Source organism: Cetorhinus maximus, chromosome 16 (assembly GCF_964194155.1).
Source record: "Cetorhinus maximus chromosome 16, sCetMax3.hap1.1, whole genome shotgun sequence".
Classification (NCBI taxonomy): Eukaryota; Metazoa; Chordata; class Chondrichthyes; order Lamniformes; family Cetorhinidae; genus Cetorhinus; species Cetorhinus maximus.
In genome coordinates this window covers 14018383-14042990 of record NC_135894.1, presented here as the reverse complement: position 1 = coordinate 14042990, position 24608 = coordinate 14018383, and the positions used below count along the sequence as shown (strand labels likewise).

General features: G+C 39.5%; 1 protein-coding gene across 4 annotated transcripts in view; it reads left to right on the top strand.

Annotated features, from left to right (window-relative positions):
* The window catches only part of LOC144691371 (polycomb protein SCMH1), a 166526-nt gene that overhangs the window by 43239 nt on the left and 98679 nt on the right, over positions 1–24608 (top strand). For all 4 annotated transcript variants that reach the window (XM_078559409.1, XM_078559408.1, XM_078559407.1 and 1 more), the window contains exons 2-3: positions 3618–3721; positions 13349–13417. In XM_078559409.1, the coding sequence (XP_078415535.1) occupies positions 3697–3721; positions 13349–13417 (94 nt within the window). In that variant the 5' untranslated portion in view covers positions 3618–3696. The remainder of the gene's footprint in view (positions 1–3617; positions 3722–13348; positions 13418–24608) is intronic.

Below are 24608 nucleotides of genomic sequence, written 5' to 3'. Positions count from 1 at the left end.
ACATATGGAACAGTAGAATTTACATATTTAAAAAGAGAGAAACTTGTATAAAGGAGAGTGACAGGTTATGTGGAAGAAGGCCATGTAAGATCTAACAGGAGTGTGCGAAATGAAGCCTCCAGCCATTTGTGCATAAGTCTGCTATATAATGAAACTGAAGTTGGGGAAAAGCCATTTGGAATTCCACTGTCAAGTGAGTATTATGTTAACTTGCTTATTTTGTTTTAAGTCAAAAATCTATTTTGGACTGTTGCTTTAAACGGGTGTAACTGGGGGTCAGGTTAATTAGGAATTTTAGGAGTTATTATGCTAGTAAGTAATTATAGTCTTATGTATATGCTTAAAATCTTTTATTTTGTTAATAAATATTTTAATTTAACTTTTTAAAATCTCAAGGTCTTAGTGGACTCATTACTTCCAAATTCAGTGCACACATCTCGTTATAAATTGCAAAACCGTTGTGATAGCGCGACCAAGTTTCTCTTGTGGATTTTGTCTGCCTGGCACACATCATCTGCCACGTCATAACAACTAGGACACATTTATTTTATTGTTGACACTTTTTGTACTTTGACTTTGTTTCATAACTGAGAAGTAAAATTCCAGAGATTTTTTTAATGTCTAAGGGGGTGTAGTAGATTGAAGTATGAATCTTGTGTGCTGACCTTGTGCCTTACTAAATGGCCAATGCTTTGTTTTACCACTACTACTTATTCTCTTTCGACTTTGTGTCGAGGGCATGCATTGACTTGTCGGTACACTTTCTCCTGATCGACAAAGTGCTGAAATCTTTTTATGTATGTTTCAGACAAGATAAATGCTCTTCAAATGACTGGAATGTTAGCATAGCGCTAATTTCTGAGGGTGCTGGGTCAATGTTTTTCATCCTTTCCCATTTGAATATTAAAAAACGGCTGTTAAGTCAGATGAGGCAAGCATTTTTCATTTCTGATCTCCTGGTGATTCATGCTTCACTCCATGCAGTTTAGCTCTAACAGATGACTGATGTGACACGATTTAGAGTACCTTAGATGCAATGCAAGCAATAGCAAAATGCATAAAACTGGTACTGAGAAGACACACTATATCAACTGCTCGTGAATTAGTTGCTAGATTTTAGTACATGTTTCTGTATTAACTTAGTGGTGCCCAAATTTCATGTAGATTTAAATGAATGCTAATTTTTTGCTGTAAATGTAAACATTCATTGTTGACATCTAATTCTCTTATGAATGTAGATGCAACCGAATGTAATCTTAATGTGTTGGTAGTTTTGCAAGTTTGTACTGTGAATTCATAAATTAAGTTTCTAGTCATAAGTAAAAACTGCTTTAAATTCATAGCACAGTTTCTTGTAGCTTCTGATAGAACATGAACAATATTTCCTTCATAACAAAGTTCTGAGTAATAATGATGGCTGCTTCACAGTGCGCTTTTAATATGGGTAATCTACAGTGCAGCTATATAAACCAATATTACTTCCAATCTCTCAAGCTTATCTTAGTTGAAGTATCAACTCATTAAAACAAATATGCTTTGAGCAAATTTAGACCACTGTTGGATTTATTTGGGTAATAATTGAATCTGCAAAAAATGCTCTTTTGAGTATTTATGTTTAAGTGCAATAATAATTTGATTAGCAACTGAGCTAGAAGGGTGTGCTTAGCCTGATTTCATATTATGAATCGCTGCACTATTCCACAGCTGATCAATCGACAATAGGTAACCGGAAGCAGCTTCCTTCAAAATTTTATCTACTGTTTTAAGTGATATAGTAGTGGTGCACTGTGCTTCATCTGCAGAGTTTGCATATGCATATTCCAGCATGATGTTAGTTTTGTTACCGTTTTTAGCTGTGATTTTCATCTGTTTGAAAATGAATGTAAATCCTGAGCTTTTGACTTAGCAACTATAAATATGGCACAATTATCAGAAGTGTGAGGCATGCTAGTGATTGAGATTTTCAAGATTTGCTGTATTGATATATGAACAACTGTTAAGTTACAATTTTAAGTTTTTAATGCATCTAATTCATATGTAATTTCTACTAAATCTCTCTGGACTTGTGCCTCCTTGCTAAAAAAAAGGAAATGATAAACTGCCATCCTGCTTGTACTCATTTGTCTTGACATCTGCGAAATAAGTGTTTCTCCTCTGGAAGATGACTTTTTTCTGGACATGTGATTCTTTTGATATCTCCATACTGGCTTGGGTCAAATTGGGAATGAGTGGAGCATCTAAGCTGCACCCTTCCATTTATGAAAACAACCCTCCAAAATATATCTACTCTTCTAATTCTGGACTTTTGAGCCTCCCTGCATTTCATCACTCCACCATTGGCAGCTGAGCCTTCAGCTGCTTCGACCCTCAGGTCTGGAATTCCTTCTCTATGCTAGTCCTGCCCTCTACCTTTCTTTCCTCCTTTAAGACTTTCCTTTAAAACCTTCCTCTTTGACCAAGCTTTTGGTCATCTGAGCTAATATCTTCCTGTGTCTGTGTCATATTTTGTTTTTAAAATGCTCTTGTGAAGCATCTTGGAACATTAAAGATGCAATACAAATATAAGTTTTTACAATGACCTTTTGGACCCTGATTTACACCCTGTTATACATAAACAGATTGTGATGCCTTTCTCTTGAGCTCAGTGCACAGTAACTAGATGTTTTCATACAATGCTTTGACACAGCAGAGCTTGAATCTGCAATAAATGCAATTGGTTAGTACTCCATCACAATTTCAGGGATTTTTAGTTGAACATTGAGAAACCTTGTTCTTTGTAGTCTTGTTAAAATCATTTGCAGTTTTTGCATTTGCATTTTTGGATTTATGTTTTTCATTGTTTGAAGCAGATTACCATGCAAAAGAAAACCCTGGATTAATTGCGATGGTTTTGGAATTTAACAAATGTTAGTGGAATAAAAATGTTCAGCTGTCTCCACGTGACCTTTTTAGTCAAGTGATGGGAAAACTGACTGATGACCATTTCTAAAAGAGTAACTGATTTGCATGAAAATTTTTCCCACCAGAGTGAATGAGACAGCTTTAATGATAGAACTGCAGCAACTAATTCTTATCTGCCAACTCACTTCACTTGTGCATCATGCAGCATGTTGTCAGGTGAAAGTTAATCTGGCATTTTTTTTACAGTGGTTGGTTGGTGCCAGCAGTGTACATTGATGCCTGTTATGCCATCACACTTAAATGCAATTCTCTCTGTATTTATATTCCGACTCAAAATTAACAACTACTTGCTTTCACAAAAGCTGAAGTGTCATGACCAGTCTGCCTAAGGGAAGGAATGGTGTGCCTACATAATAGGAAGTTTGGCTAAGCATTAGAAAGGTTGATGTGGGAGAGCAGTACAGTTAGCTTGCTCCCCCAGTATGTAGGCTGCAGTGTTACCTGTCCAAATGTTCCCCCAATTCAAGGAAAGCTATCAATCTTCAAAGCACGTTACAACAGAGTGAAGAGATGAGGTGTGCACCAATAGCAGTTGTTTACAACTGACCTCCGAATCTGCTTCATTAATAAATTTCACATTTATGCATGTTTTCTTCATGGGCAATTTATTGCATCCTCTGTCATCAGTTTTACCTGCATTTTGTAATTCTTTGCAGGAAATCATCCTTTCAGAAGAAGAAAATTGATGTTGTTCCAGCTTTTGTGCAGTGTGGAACATTGAATACAGGAATTACCATGGGGAGGGTTTCAGCAACTAAAGGTAAACTTGCCTAGTTAACTTTTTTAATGTAGCACCTGTCCTGTGGATTGAAAGCATGTGGTTGGTCTAGATTGATAGTTGCATTTCTTACGAATAAAAACAGTGCTTGTGTTGTGCTTCGCTTTAGACAAAGCATATGATCTCTCCTCCAGATCAGATTAGTGCTTGTAGTCTTTTGTTTCAAAGTGTCCAGTTTTTTTCTCTTGAAATACTTCCTTGGAATTTAGCTAATGCTAATTGTCACCTTACGGACCTGAGTAAAAAAAGATGGGTAACACAAGGTCACTTGGCAATAATCATTGATCAACCATTAAGTGTCTTAGCTGTAACCTTAAAATGCCACTAAACCCAAATTAAGGGGCTAGAAGTACAAACTGATTTTCTTAGCACAAATGGTGGTACACCCCTTGGTGGGCTATTGTAAATCTCCTCGTCTTAGCATATCAACAACAATTTTACTAAGGCCTGGAAAACAGCATATTATGCATGATGCAGGCATAACTGCATAATGTGCTTGTTACCAAAATATGACAACATTACTACATTTGTTATGAGCTCTCCAAATGCACCTGGAGTGCCTGGATTATGTGCTCCATATTATTGACAACAAAATTATAAAATGGAAAGACACGAGACAGACTTGCAGTTTGTCTAAGTTAACAGGGAGGGAGTGCCCCTTAGTTGCTCTATCCGGTTTCAGTCCAGTCAAACCAATGACGACTATACAAGAAGTTAGTTTTGTTGGCCACATGTATTAGGTCTTCAACAAAGTAGCATATTCCCTTGTTAGTTCATGCTGTTCACTGAGTGGAAGATCCATTGTAGGTAATTGAGGAAACGTTCAGGGTTTGGGGCTGTCAGAAAATAGGTCCTCTCTGGGCAGAGGACTGCACTTGCCCTCTTCATGGACATAATCTTTTTGATGTGTTTGTTTTTTTTCCCCTTGATTTCATCCATGGTGTAAAAAAATTAAAGCAGGAGGAAGAGTCAAAGTTACCCTAGTGACTGTCTTGGATATAGTGGTTCTCAGAAAGCATGAGTTCTCACTGTCCAACAGAAGAAATCTATTCTTTGGGTTAAATTTTAGATCCAGATTCCAAATTCAGATTGATGATTATTGGAGCACAATGGCTGAAAAAGGCTGGTTTCCATTTGCAGAAGTAGATAGCATGATAGGCTTTTACAGGTTATTTACTTAAAGTAAGTGCTATGGCATTGGCTAGATTGTTTTGTAGCCTTCAACTTCTGAGTGGTTTAATCATTGTTATATTTGGGATAAAACCAAGTTCTGTCTGATATTGTGACAGTTTTGCATTCTCATGACCTTTCTCTCTTTGGCTTAATTCTTTTTCTTGAGCTTTCTGCCTGAAGACCAATCTGACCCACAGCACCATGATTTCCACCATGGTAGGGCAAAGAGGTAGGTCCTGAATCCACTCCAGCCAGAACAGGTGTTGAACCCCGTGCGGATGTACTAATCTGATCAACAAAGCTGTTTAGCCAACTCATGCCAACCAGCCCCCAAGGAGCCAGAGTTCCTGTGGCAACGTATACTTTTATATACAACCTGGAGCTATGGATAGCGATGGCCGAGGCTCCAATTTCTTTCATCACATGGCTGACCAGAACCCCTCTTGCTGCCTGCCACTAGCGTATTTTGAAAGGATTTACAAGTTGATACTCAACCTGTTTGGCTGTGTTGTGAATGCATCTTCCTTGGCCATCAAGTCTAGAGTGGGGCTTGAGCCTGGAGCTCCTGGCTCAGAGGCAGGGATGCTATCCATTGCTGCATAAGACCTCCTTGGCTCAATAGGGAACACTTATTTATGCTAATTTCCATATAGCGTTGCATCGAATATATGTCCAGTTTGTGCCTTTTCTTAACAGTTGGGATCTTACATTAATTTGTCAGGAGCTAAATTGTGTTGAGTGGACATCGTGAATTATGTGACCCTAAGTATCCTTTGTGAGAAGTGCAGTTCATTTAGTTTCTGCTCAGGGTTCAGTGAATTTTAAAGGCTTTGTCATAGATCAGCTTCATTTCCATTCTGACTGGGAGCTTGAGACGCTTCTGGAGTTTCTAAGTTTCACTTCGGCCAAGAGATGGTTGTCCTATTGATTTACTCTCCAATACATCAATCAGAAGAGGAGTATAGTTTTCACTATCTGGGCACTCATTTAACACCAAGTTTCCATATCTTTTATATAGAACAATTTCAAATGCCTCAACAATTAAATGTTGCCTATGGGTAAAGTAGTTAGATGGTTGAATATACTGCATTGTTTCACAGGCGAAACAGTCTGAGGCACATGAAAGATAGCTCCACTTGTTGCACCCATTAATCTAGTTCCAATTGATAAATCTAAACTTGCCACTGTAGAATTTGTCATATTTCACCTATTTAGATTTGTCTGCTAGGCATAATAAATTTTTTGGCAAATCTATTCTGACAACTGGTGTAGTGGATCCCCTACATTCTTAAAATTGTGTACATTGTTATGCTCCCATGGTATGTCGAAGATGGTTCATAAAGAAAGGATTATTCAAATAATTACTATCAATACGTCACCATCCCACTTATTATTTTTTTCAAGCCTTGTAAGGATGTTTGCTTTGTGATTACCATTTAGAATAAATAAGCTTCAAGTCAAAACAAACTCATGCTATGTCTAAAAATTATATTCCAGGAATATAAAACCATGTGTAGGGCTGCCTTTCTGGAATGTTACTATTATTCCTCTGAGTGCTAAGTATTTGGTTTGCCTAGAACCAAGTTAGGTTTTCCTAGTGTGTGGAAGATGCAAAGCACTGAAAGATGCAAACTCTTTGTGCTCAAGCCCCACTCTAGACTTGATGGCCAGGGATAAAAGTAGGCCTTTCAGCCCTTCAAGCCTATTCTTCTATTCTGTTAGATTCTGGCTGATCTGTACTTCAACTCCTTTTACCACATTTATTCCAGATCCCTTGCTACCCTTACCCATAGCTGTCCATCAATCACATGCTTAAAATTTCCAATTGGCCTGGCATCCACAGCCTTTCAAGTCCCACTACCCTGTATGAAAAAATATTTCCTGATTGCACTGTTTAATGGCCTAATTTAAATTAAGATTGTGCTCTTCTCCTGGAATTCTTCCATTAGAAGAAATGGCTTCCCTGTATTTACACTATCGAATCCTTTTATCATTTTAAACACTTAGATCACCTCCCTACAATCAAAGAAATGCAGGCCAAGTTTATACAAAATTGTCCTCATAATTCAACCCATAGAACCCTGCAATCATTGTGTTGAGTCTGTGGGGTATCCCTTCCAAAGCTATTGGGTCTTTCATTTCCTCACTTTTGAATTTTAATCCCTCAAGATAAAAGCCAGTGTTTCATTCACATTTTAGATTGCTTTTAGTGATGTGTACATGATACCTAAATCCCCTTTTCCCAAATTGCAACTCCAAGTATCTTATCATTGGGAAAATATTCTGATTTCTCATGTGGATTTCTCATATTTCCCAACATTGAACTCCATCTCCAAAGTTTTTTACACACACACTCAGTCTGCCCATGTTCCTTTTGCAGTTAAATTCTCCTACCAATTTGGTGCTTCCAGCACACTTGAGTGTGCAACTCTGTTCCTTCATCCAAATCGCTAATATAGATGATGAAAAGCTGAGGTACCAATTCAGACCCTTGGGAACACCACTTGTCTCATCCTGCCAAGGGATGCAGTGCCTTTTATCTCTACTGTCTCCTACCACCGCTCTGAACAATTATCAATCCATGACACAAGGTCACCTTCAATTCCGTGCATTCTAGTTTTGCTAATGTCTTGTGCAGGATCTTATTAAATACATTCTGGATGTTCAAGTAGGCAATATCCATAGATTTTCCCTATCTATGTTAGTGACCTCGACAAAAAAGTCAACTAGACTAGTCAGACATGACCTACTTTTCACAGAACCATGTTAACCCTGATTAGCTCATAGTTGTCCAAGTGTTGAGTCACACTGCCACTGATGCATTTCAGTAACTTGCTGACAATTAATAAAATAGATCTGTAGTTAGCTGATTCCTCCATCTTTTTCCTCTTTCTTAAATATAGTGACATTGGTAATTTTCCAATTTAAAAGCAAATTCTTGACACTAAAGAGTTTTTGTAAAATTGCAACTGCTGCATCTGCAGTTACCTAGTCCCTTCAGTATCATGGGCGGAAACTGTCAGATTCTGGTGATTTGTCTATCTTAAATCTCATTATTTTATTCAGTATTACTAATTTTACTTCTATTCACCCCACTAAGTTCCTTCTGACTTATTTTTAGCCTCCCTTGGCTGCTAATATTTTGCCCTTTTTTCTGCACTGTATAAAAGTAAAAAGTACAAGTCTGTCATTCCATTATTTATTACACTTTCACCTGCAAGCATCTTTAATGGCTCCACATTCTCCTCAACATAGTTATAAACAACTTCTGTTAACTTTGTCCATTTTCATATTCCATTTTTGAAATCTTATTACTTCCTTTGTATCCTCTATATAGCTCTTCCAGTGTACTGGATTTCTATTTTCCCTTGCATTTGTGTATACCTTTTCTTGTAGTTTGATACTCTCGCTTAACTCTTTCGTTGACCATGGTTGCTGATCTACGCAACCTGAGCCTTTGCTTTTCAATGTTATGTACGTTTGTATCATACCAAATGATTCTTTGAATTGTTCCATTGTTTGCCGGTTGATTTTTTCTCATTAACAGTGTACTACAGTCAGCCATGTCTTATGCTTTTGAAATTTGCCCTGCTTCAATTTAAAAACTTGAGTTGTGACTCTGACTTGCCTCTTGAGCCTAAAAACAAATTCAAAAAGTTACAGATACTATTTGCAAGATTCTCCCATACCATCAGATTGTTAACTAATTTTGCTCAATTTCTCATCACTAAATCTAGCATGATCTGTTCCATTGTCAGCTCTGAAACATATTATTTTTGAAAACTGTCCTGAATACATTCTAGCAGTGCATTGCCTTTACTACCTGAACTGTCCTGCTTCTCCCAATTTCTAAATTAAAATTGGTGTCTCATTATAAGCGCGTTTGAGCTATCTGCTTCCATGATCTCCTTTATACATTGTCACACACCCAACTACTACATTACTGTCAAGATGGCAGGAGAAAACTACCATCCAAATTTTGCACCCTTTGGTGTTCCTTAATTTTCCATCTACCCATTTTGTTTGAATCACACTGAAATCATTTTTTTCAAATGTGGTAATTGTCTTCCATCAACATTGCTATACTCCTCCTTCCCAATTTCCCTGCTCTTTTGAAAAATCCTACAGCTTGGAACATTTCACTCCTAATTGTGTCCAACTTCTACCCAAACTCTAGATTTTAAGATGAATAAGTGCCCCTAATTTGCTTATTTTACTTTCTATGCTACATGCTTTTATGTGCAATCCTTGTGTATCCATTGTCTTATTTGTCTCACAATGACCACATGGTACTTCGACCTGTAGGTGGCACTTACAAGTTGAACTTCTATGAAGTCCAAATGAAATAATTGCTTAGCATATAACCTTGCACACTTTTTTTAGTGTATATTGCGTGTTTGGGATCACGCCAAAACTGAGGGGTTGGGGAATACGCCACCACTTTTAAAGGGGGGGAAATCAAAATCAAAACACCTTTCTGTTTACGAGTGGGTGGTAAGGGGAGAAATCAGGGCTGTTTTAATTAAACAGCCTGTACGTAATGAGAGAAATTAAAATATGAACCAACATGGGATGAGTAGTATTAAAAGATAGAACATAAATGCCTATCACATTTCAGTGAAGTGTAATGATGGGTATGTCTGCTTGAATTGTGTAAAACAACAAAAGTTTTTCTTCCTTCCAAATCCAATGTTTTGAGCCATGTAATATGAAGTTTTTTCTTTTTATCTAATATGAAGTGATGTTGGAAGGAATTTGAGTTGATTAATGAAGAATATCACAAGTAGCGTACAGATAAAGCAGTTGTATAAATTTGGGCCTCTAGATTTTCACAGCCATTTCTGCAAGCAATTTAATGCTTTTAGCATAATTCCACAATATTCTTTCATGAAATTTTGGGAGGAAAAGACAGAATAGAATGCCCCTTATTTCTAATAAAAAAACACTTGATGGTGACACTTGGATTATTTTTCAGCATGTTGCTGTACTGATAAAATACAAAGCGTATTTTATTTGCCATGTGAGGATCCTGAAGAAGGAGGGGTGTGTTGAAATTACTTTGGTAGTTTTACTGGAGCTCTTCTGATGGTCATGTGGGCTTTTTTTCTTTTAAGAAAACGTTTGTGCCATATTGATGAGATTTCTGATTCAATTCCCCCCCCCTCTCTTTACTGTGGTAACTACCTTTACATGAGCCTGCCCATGTTAGCCAGGGCAGCAGTGACCTTAACATGTCAGGATGCTGAAAAAGAAAATCTGCTGGGGTGTTCTCTTATCCTTGTTCCTTGACCCCTGCTGGAAGAGTACAACTCTGAATATCTAGTAAGGATAGTATTGGAACTTGGTGTGATTTTTTTCTCTCTCTCTCCCAACACCCCTACCGCCCCTTCCCCTTCGAGCTTAAGGGAATGGAATAGAATTGTATGTTTCAAAAAAAATTAAGAATACAGCCTTGACTGTATACAACAACCGTGGTGAAGATAGTAAGTGAACACCATTTATCCACAATTATATTTGATAGTGCAGTTAAATGAAGACAAAAAATGGTAATAAGGCTAGAAAACTTTTCCAGGGAAATGTTGGAGAGTTTGAACAATGATCTGCAAATTGAAAATTGTCTCAATTTCCCTGGTCCTCTATACAGTTGCTAATTCTGATATTTTGTGCTTTCTGCTTCTATTAAATCTTTTTTTTTGCAAGATAATGATCAAAACATCGAAATGAAAGTCAAATAAATGCCTTGTCTTTAAAAGCCTGATGAACAATTTGATTAAAAAAATTTCCTTAAAACCTATCTCTTTGACCAAACTTTTGGTCACCTCTTCATGTGGCTCTGTTAAATTTTGCCTGACAATGCTCCTATGAAGCACCTTGGGACATTTTGCTATGTTAAATGCTTTATATGGTGCAATTTGTTATTGTTGTCATGCACAAGTGTCATTTGTCCATCAACCTTTTCCTCAGTGACATATATTTACTCCTAGTTTGCAAAGCCTCAAATTTAATGTTCTTGTCCTTGACTATAGGTCTTCCATGCCTTCGATTTTTTTTTTGCATCACTCATTGACAACAATCGAACAAGAGATGTGTTGTGCATAAAGCTCATGGGAACTTGCAATGAAGACTCTTGTAACATCCAAATGAAATGTGGTTTATTTAGAGTAACTTTCTATGGTTTTGAACACTTTCAGTTATAGAATCATGGAGGATAGAAGGAGGCCATTCAGTCCATGCCTGTGTAAGCTCTTGAAAGAGCTATCCAGTTAGTCCCACTCTACTGCTCTTTTCCCAATGTCCTACAAATTTCCCTTTTCAAGTAGTGAAATCCAGATCATATCCGCTTGCTAAATTTAAAAAAAAAAATTCTCATTTTGCCTTGGTTCTTTTGCCAATTACCTTAAAGTTGTTTTCTCTGGTCACAGATTCTCCTGCCAGTAGAAAGTTCCTCCTTATTCAACATATCAAAACACTTCATAATTTTGAACACCTCTATTAAATCTGCCTCCCCCTTAACTTCCTGTAACTAAACCAAATGCTCCCAGCTTCTCTATTCTTTCCACAGAACTGAAATCCCTTCTTTCTGGTGCCATTCTAATAAATCTTTTCTGCATCCTCTCTAAGGCCTTGATAGCCTTGCTAAATTTTGCTGCCCTGAATTGGACATTGGACATGAGGCCAAACTAGTGATTATTACAGGTTTACAGTGTCCGAGTAGTTTATTTAAGTTGAAGGATTATGAAACTGTAATTTGCAGAGTTCTGAACTATCTCCAGCTCTGCTGCTGCCCCCGTCTAAGCATCAAGGCCCCTTTCCCTGCAAAACAAGCTCCCGAAGGGTGGGGGAAAAAAAAACAATTTCAGCATTATAGTCTCCTGTACTACAAGGCTTTTGTATCCAGTTTATTTTGCACAGCCTTAGGCAGCACCTTAGTGAAAAAAGTAAAAGGGAAAACATTGGACATAATCCCTTCCTCATGATAGATGATCCAAGTATGAGTAGAGTTGATGTTTCAAGTTGATCTCGCAGAACTGAAAAAAGAGATGCAAGAACAGAGTTAGGGAAAGAACAAAAGAGAATGTCTCTGATAGGGCGGAAGGCAGGAGAGAAAAGAGACAAATGGAAATCCCATTAGAGAGAAGAGCAGAAATTCCTCAAGCTTGGAGTAGAAATGGCAGTCAATTAAATGCTGATAGAAAAGCAAGATAGTATGGATGCTGGAAATCTGAAAAAAAAGCAGCCTGGAATCCAGGTTTGAGAGGAAGGTAGAAAATTAGACAATGGAACTGTGCCTGACATATTATTTTTCACATCACCTGTTCCTCCTTTGAGCATTAGCTAGTGATCTGGTGAATGCTGGATGAAGCAGTTTGTCTAGCCCCAGTTTCCAGTCAGCACATGAACTTCTTGGACATCATTTAGAGGAGGTATTGATATCACTCAGCTGAATGCAGTAACATATACATGTTTTGGACCATACCAACGGAACCAGAAGTTAATACTCCTTTCCAGAATTAATTCACATGGTCATCCAAGCTACTGTGTATATCATGCATAAAGAACTTTCTTTGTGTGCACTCATTACAAGTATGTAAATTAAATCAATGTATTGTAATCCCTGATTTTTTTTTGGACACATGGCTTCATTGTAGAGCAGTATTTAGCATTTCAGGCACAAAAAGATTAAGAAATTAGTACCAGTTACTGTTCAGGAATTGAGTGTAAATTAATAAACCTCCCAAATTTTCAAAGAGCTCCCTTGGATCTGTAATCTTTTACTCTTTCCAATCTGCTTGTTTCGACTATCCTCAAATCCCACATAAGAGGGCGTGAGTGAACTCTGATAGCGGAACTAGCCTTGACAGTATAGTGAATTTACCAGTGACCAATGTCGTGTCACCACAGTGAGGAAGGAAAAGTGTTCTTAACAAAAAGCAAAATGGTGCAATTGTCAAATTCTGAAGCAAAAACAGAAAATGCTGCAAACAATCATTGGGTTGGACTGCAGCTGTGGCGAGAACAAACATGTTAATGTTTAAAACAAAAACAGAATTACCTGGAAAAACTCAGCAGGTCTGGCAGCATCGGCGGAGAAGAAAAGAATTGACGTTTCGAGTCCTCATGGTTCTGCTGAAGGGTCATGAGGACTCGAAACGTCAACTCTTTTCTTCTCCGCCGATGCTGCCAGACCTGCTGAGTTTTTCCAGGTAATTTTGTTTTTGTTTTGGATTTCCAGCATCTGCAGTAGTTTTTTGTTAATGTTTAAGGCTTGTATGCTTCATTAGATAACATGACCTATTATGTCTGAATTTTCGAAGCTGCTTTTTTTATGAAAGATAATTTAAACTCAAACTTTTTAACCTAGCAACCTGAAGGACTTGAATCGTGTTTTGAAAGAATGATTACTGTACTTAAAGCACCATATTTGTACTTCCTTAGATTCAAAAGAAAATCGTAAAGAGAAAGCTGGGAAGAGCCATGTACCAAATAATCCTCTAAAGAGCAGTGGCAAGTATACTTGTAATATGTTAAGGGATGGAGTTTGTGTTGGTATCTTAAAATAAGTAGACTTATGTTTGTGTGGTAGGTGTTTTTTTCTAGTTATGGTGTTATTGTTTACCAATGGGTTGAAAATACCTTATTTTTCTAATTAATGTTGTAATTTTTATGGTCATTTGATAGTACAGAACTTGAGTGTGGCTAAAAAAAATCTCTAAGCTTTTCGTCTTTCACGCATCAGGATACATCGCAAGAGTACCAATAAGGCGAAAACAACAATTTATACTGTATGTGATGAGTGCCGATTGGTTGGTAAGTAGACTCTGGTAGAGGCCTGAGTATAGCCTAGGTCTTGCTGCAAGCAGACATGAACTGCAACAGTACCTGAGGAGTTATGAATGGAACTGAACACTCTGCACTCATCAGCAAACATCCCAACTTCTGACCTTATGTTGAAGGGAAGACCTTTGATGAAGCAGTAGTTGTTTTTAGGGCCTAGGATAGTACCCTGAGGAATTCCTGCACTTATCTGGATCCCAGACCCTAGCTTCCAACTATCCCAACTATCTTCCTTTGTCCAACCAGTGGAGAGTTCTCTCCCTAATTCCCATTGACTTCAGTTTTCTAGAGCTCCTTGATATCACGCTCAGTCAAATGCTGTCTTGATGTCAAGGGCAGTTACTCTCGCCTCACTCCTGGAATTTAATTCTTTTGTCTATTTTTAGTCAAAGGCTGCTATGAGGTCTGGAGCAGAGTGGCCCAAACTGAGTATTGGTGAGCAGGATATTCTTTCAATACATGTGGCTGTTGCTAGCAAGGCCAGTATTTGTCGTCCACCCCTGTTGCCCTTGAACTGAGTGGCTTGCTAGGCCATTTGAGGGAAGTTAAGAGTTAACCACATTGCTGTGTAGGCCTTGAGTCGCATGTAGGCCAGAGCACATAAGGATGGCATTTCCTTCCCTAAAGGACTTTGGTGAACCAGATGAGATTTTACAGCAATTGATGACAGTTGTCATGTCACATCACCTGAGATTAGCTTTAAATTCGGGATTTATTAACTGCATTTAAATTCCACCAGCTTCCTTGGTGGGATTTGAACTCTTTGCCCCAGAGCATTAGCCTAGGCCTCTGGATTACTAGTCCAATGATATCACTACGCCAACATCTCTCCCTCTCAAGTGCTGCATGGTAGCAACAACTGTCAGCACTTTGCTGATGATTGAAAGCAGACTGATGGGACTGTAACTGGCCAGATTGAATTGGTACTGCTTTTGTAGGCAGGACGTAGCTGGACGATTTTCACATTGTCAGGTAGATGCCAGTATTTTAGCTGTACTGGTATGGCTTGGCTAACGGCTAGTTCTGGATCATAAGTCTTCAGTACTGCAGCCAGGATGTGGTCAGTTCCTGTAGATTTTGCAGTATCCAGTCCCTTCAGCCATTTTTTGATACTGCATAGAATCAATAGAATTATTAAAATGCCGCCATCTGTGATGGTGGGGACCTCAGGAGGAGGCTGAACTGGACCATCCACTTGGCACTTCGGGCTGAAGATGTTTGCAAATGTTTCAGCCTTGTTTTTTTCCCCCCCATAGGTGGCTAGACTGTGCCATCATTGAGTATGAAAATGTTTTTGCAGCTGCTTAATTGTTAGTTGATTAATTGTCCGTACTATTCACAACTAGATGTAGCAGTATTCCAAAGCTTTGATCAGATTCATGATTGTGGGATTGTTTAGCTCTGTCTATAGCATGGTGCTTCCACTGTTTGGCATGCATTTATTCTTGTGTTGTAGCTTCACATGGTTGGAACCCCATTTTTAGGGCTGGTATTGCTCCTGGCATGCACTCTCTGCACTCTTTATTAAACTAGGATCGGTCCATTGCCTGGTGATGGTAGAATGAGGGACATGCCAGACTTGAAGATTACAGATTGTGGTGGAATACAATTCTCCTGCTGTTGATGGTCCTCAATGCCTCTAGGATAACCAGTTTTGGGCTGGTAGATTGCATGTGTGTTGCTTATGAAGGCTGTTTGGATTGGGTAAACCTTTTTATATATTGTTTATACTGTGCCTTCTCATTTATTGAATCGTAACCCTACAAAATTAGCTGATTTGCAAAATCAATAATTGTGCAGCAGTATATAGAGAATAAGCTTTATCAAGACCACACTTTGTAGCAGTTGAAGTTCTGACTCTGTTTTGTTTTCTCGAGCCATTGGTTTTTGCCCCAAGTTTTTACAGTCATCACCTTAACAAAATGGGCCTGGAAAGGGGGAAAGTGCAATGAAACCTGAGCAATGTACACAGGTTCATGGTATTTTGTGAAGATCCAATAATATGGATTGAAGATTGAACAACTGAACTTGGATTTCACTTCTCTGAAATCAGTGTCAATTATGTTAGTTTATTACCAAATTGTTGCTTTAATATCTGATTCTAAACTATCATGTATTCAGTATTCATTAGTGTCCTTTAAATAACCTAATTATTTTCTTAGTTGCTGTTTTTCAGACTCTAACTGGCCAATTTTTCAGTCAACGTTATGGTATATTAAGAGCAATTGACGAAGCATGGGAATTGCTTATGCTTTATTTTGTATGCCTGTCTTCTATCTTATCTTTGTTCTTGAGCACAGAATGTGGAATTTTTAGGCATTTGCTTGCTGCAGGGGTTTCCCAATATTGGCACATGTGGAAATTATGATATTTTGTATCCATATTGCAAATTTTGCCAATCTAGAAAAGCCTTCAGTGATGTTGCTTGGTAATGAAAACATGAGCTTCAGTTTTTTTATCTCCCTTGTTGAAAGTGACTGTTCATTGATCCCATGAAAAGTTAGGTTCTCAATGGTTTTGGAGAGGCAAAGCTAGTCTAGTTTCATTAATGTTCTCTTAGCGGTGTTTGTATACCTGTGGCAGACAGCACATATGTCAGCCATGGCTCAGTTGGTAGCACTCTCACCTCTGAATCACAAGGTTGCAGGTTGCACCTGGACATGGGTGCAAAAGTTAGTCTGACATCCCAGTGCAGTTCGAGTGAGGGTGTGCTGCATTATCAGAGGTGCCCACTTTCTGATGCGTTAAACTAAGTCCCTGTCTGCTCTCTTGGGTGGACATGAAAGATTCCATCGCACTATTGCAAAGTAGAGCAGGTAGTGCTATATTTCCCAAAATTACAACATTGAGTATATTTTGAGATGCTTTGAGACGTCCTGTAGTTGTGAAAGGCGCTATATATATATTTGTCTACCTGTTTTCCTTCCTTCATGATATGGAATTAGGAGCCTGAGAGGCTGAATTAGTAGAGCTCCTGTCTCTGAGCCAGAAGGCCTCGGGTTCAAGCCTGACTCCAGGATTCGTCGACCATGGAAGTAGTGTTAAAGCGTCTCAAAGTAAACTGTTAATTGGTCAGCAAAATCCTGCCAGCAGTCCACATCATTCTCCAAAGTAGAAAAGAGTGTGCAAGTATGCAAAATGTACAATATGGAAATGCATTTTGTAAATGCAATCATCTAAGGTAAACGACAAAGAGCGTCTTGCAAATGCAAATTATTTACCTGGATGATGTTATAGATGTCAGCCTATATGCTGCAATAATATTTTTCTAAAACAGAAACAGAAATACCTGGAAAGACTCAGCAGGTCTGGCAGCATCGGCGGAGAAGAGTACAGTTGACGTTCGAGTCCTCATGACCCTTCAACAGAACGGCCATGAGGACTCGAAACGTCAACTGTAGTCTTCTCCGCCGATGCTGCCAGACCTGCTGAGTTTTTCCAGGTATTTCTGTTTCTGTTTTTGTTTTGGATTTCCAGCATCCGTGGTTTTTTTGTTTTTATCCCAATATTTTTCTAAAATTGAGCTAATAAATGGACAATTTTGGCACAGGGACTTGCACTTTGATATATGCCAAAAGTAATCTTGGAGAGAAACAAAAGTCATGTTTGAGGCCTTTGATCAGAGTTAATCTAATCTAATCTGTGAACTGTTAGTCACTTTGCTGTATAGCTGAAAATTGGCATGCAGCCTTTGTTTTTATCTAACAGTGCTACATGGTTAATATGATTACTGTTACAGTTGAACAACTGACAGCATGTTCAGACAGGTAAAAAATATTTCTGGTCCAAGCTGCAGGTGATCCACTCTGCAAGTATTGTCCAGTACGACTCTTTGATGTGGATTAGCATTAATGTCTTATGGTACATTTCATTGGTGTGCCACGTGGTTGAGACTGAAATTTAGTGATGAATATAAACAGACAAGTCTTTCTAATAGAAATTGAACCATGTTGCTCATGTCCATTTTTGACCTTGATGTCCAATTTGATCCAGAGTTGAGCTTTCAACCCTAGGTCTCTCCAAGAGACTACTTTCGCCTCCATAACATTCGCATGCCACGACATTAGCCCATCTATCGTTAAGACTCCCAACCATGACGTTGTCATCTCTAAACTCAACTATTCCAATACAACAACAAAAATACCTGGAAAAACTCAGCAGGTTTGACAGCATCTGCGGAGAGGAACACAGTTAACATTTCGAGTCCGTATGACTCTTCAACAGAACTAAGGAAAAATAGAAAAAAAGTGAAATATAACCTGGTTTAAGGGAGGGTAGGGCAGGTAGAGGGCCAGTGATAGGTGAAGATAACCAAAAGATGTCATAGACAAAAGGACAAAGAGGTGTTGAAGGTGGTGATATTATCTAATGAATGTGATAATAGGTGACATTAAGGACAGAAAGCAGGATGAGCAAGGTACAGATAGCCCTAGTGGGGAGAAGGGATCGAAATAGGCTAAAAGGTAGAGATAAAACAATGGATGGAAATAGGTGGGAAAAGAAAAATCTATATAAATTATTAGAAAAAAGGGGGATCGGAAAGGAGGTGGGGATGGAGGAGAGAGTTCATGATCTAAAATTGTTGAACTCAATATTCAGTCCGGAAAGCTGTAAAGTGCCTAGTCGGAAGATGAGGTACTGTTCCTCCAGTTTGCATTGAGCTTCACTGGAACAATGCAGCAGGCCAAGGACGGACATGTGGGCATGAGAGCAGGGTGGAGTGTTGAAATGGCAAGCGACAGGGAGGTCTGGGACATGCTTGCGGACAGACCGAAGGTGTTCCGCAAAGGGGTCACCTAGTTTGCGTTTGGTCTCTCCAATGTAGAGGAAACCGCATTGGGAGCAGCGAATGCAATAGACTAAATTGAGGGAAGTGCAAGTGAAATGCTGCTTCGCTTGAAAGGAGTGTTTGAGCCCTTGGACGGTGAGGAGAGGGGAAGTAAAGGGGTAGGTGTTGCACCTTCTGCGGTTGCATGGGAAGGTGCCGTGGGAGGGGGGTGATGGAGGAGTGGACCAGGGTGTCCCGGAGGGAACGATCCCTGCGGAATGCCGCCGGGGGGGTGAAGGGAAGATGTGTTTGGTGGTGGCGTCATGCTGGAGTTGGCGTAAATGGCGGAGGATGATCCTTTGAATGCGGAGGCTGGTGGGGTGATAAGTGAGGACAAGGGGGACCCTATCATGGTTCTGGGAGGGAGAGGAAGGTGTGAGGGCGGATGCGCGGGAGATGGGCCGGACATGGTTGAGGGCCCTGTCAACCACCATGGGTGGAAAACGTTGGTTAAGGAAGAAGGAAGACATGTCGGAGGAACTGTTTTTGAAAGTGGCAACATCAGAACAGATGCGATGGAGGCGAAGGAACTGAGAGAATGAGATGGAGTCCTTACAGGAAGCAGGGTGTAAGGAGCTGTAGTCGAGGTAGCTGTGGGAGTTGGTAGGCTTGTAATGAATATTGGTGGACAGTCTATCACCAGAAATTGAGACAGAGAGGTCAAGGAAGGGAAGGGAAGTGTCAGAGATGGACCATATGAAAATGATTTAGGGGTGGAAATTGGAAGCAAAATTTTGCTTTTATCAACTATTCCAATGCTCTACTCCCTGGCTGCCTATCATTAAATTCCAGTTAAGCCAAAATAGTGTTTTCCATATCCTGCCTTGCTCACCCTTTACAATCATCATAGAGCTCATTGATGTTTAAAGAGAAATTTGAAATTCCAGTTAGCTACTGCAAGAATAAAGCCATAAGATTCCGTTGTTAAAAACAAATGAGTTTCGCTATACAAGAATCAAGTAAAGCAAATACTACTAAATAAATTTAAAAAAGCAAAATACTGCAGATGCTGGAAATTTGAAGTAAAAACCAAGTGCTGGAAAAACTCCAAGTCTGGCAGCATCTGTGGAGAGAGAAATAGAGTTAACATATCAACTCCAATATGACTCTTTGGAGCTACTGAATAAACACTATTAGGTGATTACTCATACCTTGCATTGGAAAGCACAAGAAATCACAGCCACATATACTTAAGACTTAAATCCTCAACTGAATCTTCCTTCAGGTTATTGAAGATTATCCAACTCCAAACTTTTCCACAGCTGCCTTGTAAGGCCTGGGATTTTTCAGCTCGAGCCTGAGCTTCACACTCATTTTAAGCTACTGCACAGAAATTAAAAATTCTAATTGTCCTATTCTCCTGGTCCACAGCTCTTAGCAAATTCCTTTCTACTCATGGACTCCATCTCCAAACTGAGCCTGAGCTCCCACCCACACTTGCACAGTGAACAATAAAGTATTTTTTCTGCTTTAGGTGCAGACCTGGCTAACATTTATGTTTTTGCTCACTCGACTCAAGTCTGTTCCCAAGCTGAATTACTTGTTTCTGTGAGCAAAAACACAAGCTCCACATAAAAGGGAAGTTCCCTACAGCCTATCTCAATCGCAACATGGCATACCTGGGATGTTCCAAACAGAAATTTAAACTAATTATCTTTTACCTTCAAAACAATCCCTTGATTCTGGGCCTCACATGGAAAATTTATATCTAATGGAGTTAATGACCTCCCTTCCAGACTTGTTGGTTCCACCAATGGGATAAGAATGGATCCGGGTCAGATTAATTGGAATCAAAGGTTGGCAGGCAAATTGCTAACTGAACAATGGGTTGCTTTTAAAGAAAAGAGAGAGTATGGACAGAGTCGAGGTATATTCCCAAAAGTGGAAAGGTAGGGCAAACAAACCCATAGCCCCCTGGATGACGAAAGAGATAGAGATTAAGATGAAGGGGGAAAAGTGTGCTTATGACAGATATCAGGTGGATAATAGAACAGAGAGCCAGGCTGAATAGAGAACATTGAAGGGGAAGTGAAAAAGCAAAGAGAGTATGAAAAGAAACTAGCAGCTAACATAAAAGGCAATTGCAAAATCATCTATCTGCATATAAATAGTAAAAGGGTGGTTAAAGGTGGAGTGGGGCCTATTAGGGATAAAAAAGGGGCTTTATGCATGGAGGCATGGGCCATAGCTGAGGTATTAATGAGTACTGTGCAAGGAAGAGGATACTGTGCAGGTTATGGTGAAAGAGGAAGTAGTTCAGACATTTGAAGGTTTTAAACATGATCAAGAGATATTGGATAAGCTCTCTGTTATTGAAGTTGAAAAGGCATCAGGAGTAGGTAAGATGCATCCAAGAATACTGAGGGACGTGAGTGCGAAAATTGTGGAGGCACTGGCCATAATTTTCTAAACAGTCTTAGATTCAGGGGTGGTGCCCGAGGACTGGAGAATTGCAAATGCTACACCCTTGTTCAAAAAGAGTGTAAAGATAAGCTCAGAAACTACAGGTCAGTCAGTTTAACTTCGGTGGTGAGAAAGCTTCTGGAAGCTAACTTGGGACAAAATTAATAGTCACTTGGTCAAATGCTAGTTAAGGAAAGTCAGCATGGATTTGTTAAAGGCAAATCATATTAAATTAACTTGGAGTTTTTTTAAGATGAAGTAACAGAGAGGGTTGATGAGTGTAATGCTGTTGATGTGATGTACATGGACTTCCAAAAGGCATTTGTTACGAAAGCCGACTTACCTTCCTGTCAAGAACAGAGGTCGGGAACTCCAGTCTTGACAGCCATTGCAGGTTTTGCACATGTGCATTTCAGCATTTTAAGTTCTTTTGGCATCTGTGCAGAAAGGGAAAACTGAGTAAACCCCAGTCATGTGACCAGGAGCAGAACATCATTAAAGACGAGTTCCAGGCAGGGGACAGGGAGAGATCTCAGTTACGTTGAGGAAAAAGGGCTATAAACAGAGGAAGGGCTGCAGTTGGCAGACTTTAAGTGGTGAGAGCTCAGGTGAAGCCCTGACAATTGAAGAGGGCTCGGGAGAAGACCGGAAGATCTAACTAAGAAGGCAGCAGAACGTTTGTGACTCCATGCTGTGGGCTGTGTGGGGGTGAGGTGAGCCATTGTTGATGCTGTCAGAGTTGGAATGACTTTTGGAGAGAATTCTAAGGAAAGATCTTTGAAGGTGAAGACTGGAATCCCTCGCGAGAGAGAGAGATGTTCGACGAGATTGGTTGACTGTGTCTACGGACATCTGGGTCGGTTGTTGAGAAATCTGTGGAATCTGTCTTGGTCGCATTTGGCATTTATTGTGCAGTGTGGTGTTTGACCACAGTGCCTGTTAATTCATCTGTACATCATATTAACCCTGGATGTTAAAGTATAAGATAGATATTGTAATTTTTTTTCTTTCTAACCTTGTATAATAAAGTTTATTTTAGTTCAAATCTTGTGGCTTCACCTTTTAATAAGTATGTTGAATCTCAAACTTTGTCTACTTTAACAAAAAACGTTATGGTCCCTACCCTGATCTTAGCAAAAACTTGGGGGTCTGGACCAGGATCATCATACATCTGACAAAGTACTGCACAACTGACTTGTGAACAAAGTCATAGCTCATGGAATAAAGGGGTCAGTAGCCACATGGATATAAAATTGGCTGAGTGACAGGAAGCAGAGTAGTGGTTCATGTTTTTCGGACTGGAGGATGATTTGTAGTGGAGTATCTTGGGAATTGGGGTTTGGACCCTGGCTACTTTTGATATATATTAATGATCTGTACCTTGGTGTACAGGGCATAACTTCAAAATTTGCAGATGATTTAAAACTTGGAAGCATTGTGAACTGAGGAGGATAGTGTGGAACTTCAAAAGGACATAGACATGTTGGTGGTATGGGCAGACAAATGGCCGATCAAGTGCTGTGCAGAGAAGTGTGAAGTGAATTGTTTTGAAGTAAGGGGTACAATTCTAAAGCGAGTGTAGGAGCAGAGGGACCTGGGTGTATATGTGCAGAAGTCATTGAAGGTGACGGGGCAGGTTGAGAGCACGGTTCGTCAAGCATACAGCATCCTGGGCTTTCTTAACAGGCATAGAATACAAAAGCAAGGAGGTGATGCTAAACTTGAATAGGACACTGGTTCAGCCTCAACTGCAGTATTGTCCAGTTCAGGGCACTGCACTTTAGGAGAGGTGTGAAGGCATTAGAAAGGGTGCAGAAAAGAATCACGAGAATGGTTCCAGGGATGAGGAACTTTAGTTACATAGATTGGAGAAGATTGGGACTGTTGGAGAAGAGAAGGTTCAGAGGAGATTTGATACAGGTACTCAAAATCCTGAGGGATCCGGACAGAGTAGATGGGGAAAAACTGTTCCCAATGGTGGAAGGAGCAAGAACAAGAGGGCACAGATTTAAGATAATTGTCAAAAAATGCAATGGAGACATGCAAAACTTTTTCCCTCAGAGCATGGTTAGGATCTGGAATGTGCTGCCTGAGAGGGTGGAGGAGGAAGGTTCAATTGAAGCATTTCAAGAGGTAAATGGATGATTATTTGAAAAGGATGGGCGTGCAGGGCTATGGGGTGAAGGCAGGGGAGTGACGCTGGGAAAATTTGGGGAGATGATGCAGACATGACTGGCAGCCTCCTGAGCAGCAACAATTCTGTGGTTCACCAAGAAACCACTTTGTTTATCAATGTGATTTTAGCTTCTTTGATCTAGGAAGTACATTAATAATTTAATTCCCTAAAAGACTCAGATGGGTCATCCATTGTTTTAAATTTTTTCACTTCCAACCCTGATCTTATTAACTAAGCACAGATTATCCTTTGAACTGCCATTATTTGAAATGGTCTGGCCATTTCTAAACTAGAGTTATGATTACTCATGCAAATTTAATCCGAAAACTATAAATTACTCTAAAATATTAATATAAATCATGAAACGAAATTGACATATTCTTGTTGACATACAATGGCTCCCCACCCTCCCAGTACCATGAATTTATGAAGTCTGATACCCAACGCTGGCCTGGCTTCCTGCATTTCCTGTTGCATTTCAATCTGTGCCTGCCGCTGGCTGTGGAATTGTCTCCCTAATCGCAATGTCTTCAATCCCTCACATCTTTTAACACTCATGAAAACCCACTGTTAGAGCAGGGTATTCTTAAGTTTATAAATTTCTCCCCAAATTAATAGGGTTCATGGATAACTATTTACTGATGATTACATATAACCTTAAGAGTTTTGATGATATCTTACAAGTTCACAGGAGAAATCGGTGCATGTTAGAATGCAGAAAAGACCCGAAAGAGTGGCTCGGGAGATGAGCTTCAGTTGTGAAGATAGATTGGACAAAGTTGGGACTGTTTTCCTTGTAGAAAAAAAGGCTAAGAGGCGATTTGATGGAGGTATTCAAAATCATGAGAGTTCAGGACAGAATAGATGGGGAGAAATTGTTCCTACTTGTGAAAGGATCAAGAACAAGAGGGCACAGATTTAAACAATTTGGCAAAAGAAGCAAAAACATGAGGAAAAGCTTTTCACACAGCGAGTGGTTAAGATTTGGAATGCGCTGCCTGAGAGTGTGGTTGAGGCAGGTTCAATTGCAGTATTCAAAAGCGACTTAGACTGTTATCTATAAAGGAAGAATGTGCGAGGTTGTGAGGGGAAAGCTGGAGAATGGCAGTGAGTGAATTGCTCATCTGGAGAACCAGTGCAGATGGGCCAAATGGCAGCCTCCTGCACTGTAACAATTCTGTGAATCTCAAACTTGATGTTTTTCAGGGCTGATTAGGCTTCATCAATTTGAGTTATCTCTCCTAGTACCTGGTCATGCATGCTTTTTTCCTCAATCTTGTTGAATGAGAATCCATGTGCCTTATAGAAAAGCAAAATACACCTTGATAGACTCGCAGTTTGGTGTTCTCAGTCAGGTTGCTATTGTTCCACACACTCAGCTGCAGTTTGTGATGCATGTGTTGATTTCAGCATCAAGTGACAGATTACTAATGATTGTGGAGCCTAGATATGTA